General features: G+C 31.5%; 2 protein-coding genes across 2 annotated transcripts in view; one reads left to right on the top strand and one right to left on the bottom strand.

Annotated features, from left to right (window-relative positions):
• Positions 1-753, top strand: part of LOC102603759 (DEAD-box ATP-dependent RNA helicase 22) — a 12,227-nt gene extending 11,474 nt beyond the window's left edge. Inside the window, exon 7 of the mRNA XM_006355875.2 lies at positions 522-753. Coding sequence (XP_006355937.1) covers positions 522-602 — 81 coding nt within the window. The 3' untranslated portion in view covers positions 603-753. The remainder of the gene's footprint in view (positions 1-521) is intronic.
• A 248-nt stretch (positions 754-1,001) lies between these two features.
• Positions 1,002-3,667, bottom strand: LOC102603422 (UDP-glycosyltransferase 74B1-like). The gene is made up of 2 exons (XM_006355874.2): positions 2,946-3,667; positions 1,002-1,958 (listed from the first exon to the last, which is right to left on the bottom strand). Exons 1-2 carry the CDS (start codon positions 3,588-3,590, stop codon positions 1,194-1,196), a joined length of 1,410 nt encoding a protein of 469 aa, XP_006355936.1. The 5' UTR covers positions 3,591-3,667; the 3' UTR covers positions 1,002-1,193.
• Between the last annotated feature and the right edge of the window lie 1,274 nt (positions 3,668-4,941).

Genomic DNA, 4,941 nt, shown 5'->3' with positions numbered 1-4,941 from the left:
ACTCTGTCTGAAGCGGACTGCCTGAGCAGAAAATTTCCAGAAGCAAAAACGGGATTTTTTCTCTTTTTCTCTCAATCTCTAAAACGAAACTCTCTTGATTTTTCTCTCTTGTGTTTCTGAAAATAAGACCAAATAAGCCTTATATATGCCACATAATATTTTGGGTTATGGGCTAAAGTGGGCTAGTCCTAATAAGACTTTTATTTATCCACATAGGAAGGGAAAAAAGATCCTAAACCCAACAGTTACCAACGTATAAATTTCATATAGTTATAGAAGTGTGTGTTTGATTCTAACAATGAAATACAGCTCGTTATGCTGAAACTGATTTTATAAATCAGCAGTTACGTGTTTGGATAAAAGTGCTGACACTGTTAATAAGTAGTTATCGATGGATTTCTAATGTTCTTGACACCTGAAAAAGTTGCTTCTAACTCTTCACTTTCTCGACGGATTCTTTATATACTCATCTTGGAGAGAACTAGTTCTGTTGTTATATTAAGATTGATATGTTTCCACAGGAGAAAGCATTTAGCAGAAAAAGGAGCTTTCGCAATAAAATCAAGAAAAGAGGCAGAGAAGCTTCCTCCCACATGAGGTGAAAATGTGATTTTGTCTTGGGAGTGAGTTTCTATTTGCATTTGTTTCTCCACACTGTTTGTATTTTAGAGTATTATTGTAATATCCCTTTACTGTAAAAGAAATTAATTAGTTCAGAGTATTTAATATGAAAGTTAACACATTTCCCAGTCATGAAGTGAAGTTGAATATAAAGATCACACAAACAAGTTCTATTTTAGGACTGAGGTGTAGTTGTTATTGTTTTTTGTTCACATGGGGTAGAAGCTTGTTAAACGAATGTTTAGCCATATTTGTGAAAGGTTACAGATCTTAAACTTACTTTAAAAGACGATATATAGAAAATTTGAGTAACAAAAGATGCTACGTGATTTCTTCCTATCTCCTTATGTCTTCATGGTCAAAGTTACTCTTATGAAAAAAACAAAAAATTCCATGTTTAATATAATCTGATTTCTTTGCAATCAATTGAGCTAATAAGCCATGAAAACAATACAATATAATAGACCACGAGCTAGCCTGTAAGCATTTTAGCTTAAAACAAGTGCTTAAACACATCTTTTATCTTATCCAAACGCTACAGAAGAGTTTAAAAGTACCTAAAATAAGTCGATCTAGACAAAGGCAATCAAGGATTTCTTGTACTTCATGTAGCAAGCTAAATTTAGACTATTAACAAACTCATTAATAGTCTTATCAGAGCTACCTCCTTCACTAACTGTTTTCTTAGCCAAATTTCTCAATTTTGTAGCATTTCTTCTAATCTCATAACTCTTTTCCCCTTTCATTACCTCCTTTAAACAAAACAACAACTCTTCTCTTTTAACAATTCCTAACAACTCATCCAACTTAGGCCTCACACCAATCTCCCATATCTCATCTATAAACTTAGCATCCGTCATTTGATCAGACCATTGTGGCATTGCAACCATCGGCACGCCAAGGCTTAGTCCTTCAAGAGTCGAGTTCCATCCACAGTGAGTCACAAAACAACCAATAGCTTGATTTGCTAGCGTCTTGAGCTGATTGCACCATGAGACAATGAGTCCTTTACCTTCTGTGGATTCTATGAATCCTTTAGGCAATTTGCATTTTTCAGTATCTCTTACAACCCAAAGGAAATTCATGTTGATGCCTATTAAAGCATATGCTATTTCTTCCATTTGTTTTGGTGTGAGTGATACCATGCTTCCAAATGAAATGTAAATTACTGATTGTTTTGGCTTTGTTTTTAGCCAATTGAGGCATTCTTCACTAAGGGGTTTCCATAGACTTGCTCCATAACCTTTGTCATTTTCTATTCTTCCATCCAAATATGATGATGGCACCATTGGTCCTATCAACTTTGCTGGCCAAAACTTTGAAATTCCTCTTGCTATCTGAAAATTTTTATACAAAAAAAAAAAAGTTTATATTCATAACAATTCGAATTTGACTAATCAATCTGAAAAATATTTTGAATTTGTCCATGTTAGAGCAATGTTAGAGCGGTAAGTTATGTTTGATCAATGTTCTATAAGTGCTTTCGAGAAAAAGGCTAGTTTTTTTTTACCCTCCCTAGGAGCTCCCACCCTTTTGCTCCCTTGGTGACTTGAACTCGCAACCTTCGGGTTGGAAGTGAGGGGTGCTTACCATCCGAGCAACTCCCTCTCGTCAAAGGCTAGCTTTTCAACTTATGAAAAAACAATTTTTGTTATTACTCAAAAACACTTACTCTCTTCGTTTCAATTTGTTTTCTAATTTTGACTTGACACTGAACTTAAGCAAGAAAATAAAACTTTTGAATTCTGTAATCTTAAACTAAAAATATGTAGAATATATCAAAATGTCGTATAATCTCGTGGGCTTAAATATGTAAAAAATTAAAATTAAAGAGTGACGGAAAAAAAAGACATTTTTTTTTACATAAACTAAAAAAAATAATCAAATAAAAACAGAGGGAGTTTTTTCTAAACCAAACACTTTTAAACTTTTGGAGAACTTTTCCTTGCCACCAGAAGTCGGTGATAATGTATAACGAATCAAATCCAGAGAAAATAAAATATCAGGATACCAGACAGAAAATCATAAAAGTGACAAAAGATAGGGGGCGCAATTATTGAAATGCAACAAAATATATGACTCCCCACACACATAAATGAAGTGGTTCACATTATTTTTGTTCATAAAACACCTCTGAAATTAGTTTCGCTTCTAAATTATTGATAATTTTAAAAATATTTTTTTATTTGATTAATTAAATTTAGATATATCCTTATATATTTTGGATCTGTCAGATTGTCACATGACATAACAAGTGATTTTAAATTCTTATAGGAGCACGAGATTTTTAATAAAGTCGAGAGAAGAGTTGAAAAAAGACATACCTCTCCTTCAAGCTCTTGAAAAGAATTGTCAAAAATCCAATCAGCATTTTCCAGATTAGAGAATTGGCTCATTTTCATAGCTAAATAAGCAGGGTAACTTTCAGGCTCTCTAATAAACCCAGGAACATCAATTGGGTACAAACAAGGCAAACCAGGCAATAACAATGGCTCATTTTCTTCGATTTTCACAGGCAACGAAAACGTTCCATGGTGAATATGAGCAAACACAGCACAAACTGTAGCTGAATTCGTAAAAAAAGATGCTCCATATATCCCATGTTTTTTCGCGACATCAAGAGCCCATGACAAGAAGGAATCATAAACAATGCAACTTATAGGATGTGTTGAATTTTCGTATTTTGTGATTATTTGTGATAGAGTTCTCGAACCATTTTCTCTGAACGATTTGAGGAATACGTCTGTATTTTGGGCTTGAGTGAAACCACCTTCGTCAAATCCATCAGAAATTGGTTCAACAGAGATGTTAGGTGAATAAATAGAGTTAACAGTGTATTTAGTTGTGGCTATTGTTGATTTAACACCTTTTGAAGCTAAACGTTTTGCAAATTGGAGAAGTGGGTTAATGTGACCTTGACTTGGGTATGGTACTAATATAACATGAGGTTGAATTATTTTACCTACCATTTTTGGTGTATACAATATGATATAGAAAAAAGAAAGTTATTAATGTGTTTGGTAACGTTTTTATTTGAATGATAAAAAATGAAACGATATCGAAAATTATTTATAGGACAATTATGTGTTCTACTTGTGAGAAACTCGGCATGATGTCATTTCTCTTACGCGGGGTTCATGACGTTTTTTTTTTTCAAAAAGTGATTTTATTTTGTGTATAAAAAGTGTTGATATTTTTTTCCACTTGAAGTACTTTTTTGGCCTATATATTATAAAAATTGTTTATAGGGTCCCCAAATCCTCAATATCATGAGGTATTGAATCATCATTTTTGTTAAAATTTCAGATGGAATTTGCTTCCTTTGTCACATGTCGATAGCCTTACAAATGAATAGGTTTTTGGATAATTCCTAACAATTGTTATTAGTCGTCATCATTATTAGTTGTCATCATTATTGCATCCGCAACAGTTACATGTCGCCACCACTTGATCACAATTGATAGTCTTAATTATTAGTCACTATCACTACTAAGTTCTCTCTCAGTCTAATTTTATGTGGTGTTTTTTCCTTTTTAGTTTGTCTCATAAAGATCATGTCACATTATTATTATAATTAGAAATAATTTAATTTTAATTCATCATTTACCCTTAACGAAGAGCCTGTTTGGATTAACTTAAAAAAATAGTTTTAAGTTAAAAAATAAAAAGTCAAACTGAAATGACTTTTAAGTCAAAAAATAAAAAGTAGGTAGGTCTAATTTTGGTTTTCAACTTTTTAAAGTCATTTTAAACTTATTTTATATTATTTTTAACTTTGCCAAACACTCACCAACTTATTTTAAGTCATTTTTTTTTTTACTTATTTTAAGTTATTTTTATATTTGTCAAACACCTCAGAAAAATAAAAATTGACTTAAAAGTAGATTAAACCAACTTTTAAGCCAATCTAAACACCATCGAAATGAGTCTCAAGTCTCAATTATGTACACAAATATCTAAGAATTATTTTAAATCACAAGTTTCAAAAAAAAAAAATTCTTAAACTTCGTGTTAAATCAAAGGATACCATATAAAATGAGAGGAGGGAAGTGCTAGTTATACTATCAACCACCATCACCAATATAGCCGGCTAACACCACAATCCATCTTAGCTATCGCGGCCACCAAATCACCAAATAATTTTATAAAAAATATATTTTAATATGTTGATAAATTAAATTTACTATTGTATTTGAACTTTGTACTCTACTTAAATAGCAATAAAGATAATTAATTTTTATACATTTAGATGTTGACAAAATAAATTATCTTAAATAATTGATACTCAAATCTCAATATAAATCTTAATATTTAGTTGTA

Source organism: Solanum tuberosum, unplaced genomic scaffold (genome assembly GCF_000226075.1).
Source record: "Solanum tuberosum cultivar DM 1-3 516 R44 unplaced genomic scaffold, SolTub_3.0 scf00210, whole genome shotgun sequence".
Lineage (NCBI taxonomy): Eukaryota > Viridiplantae > Streptophyta > Magnoliopsida > Solanales > Solanaceae > Solanum > Solanum tuberosum.
Note: the sequence above shows the minus strand (reverse complement) of the source record. Positions and strands in the feature narration are given on the sequence as shown.

Coding starts and splice junctions, on each gene's coding strand:
- LOC102603422 (XM_006355874.2), bottom strand. CDS start 3,590: ATGGTAGGTAAAATAATTCAACCTCATGTTATATTAGTACCATACCCA. Junction 1,959..2,945: donor TTCAAGAGCTTGAAGGAGAG/GTATGTCTTTTT, acceptor AAAAATTTTCAG/ATAGCAAGAGGAATTTCAAA.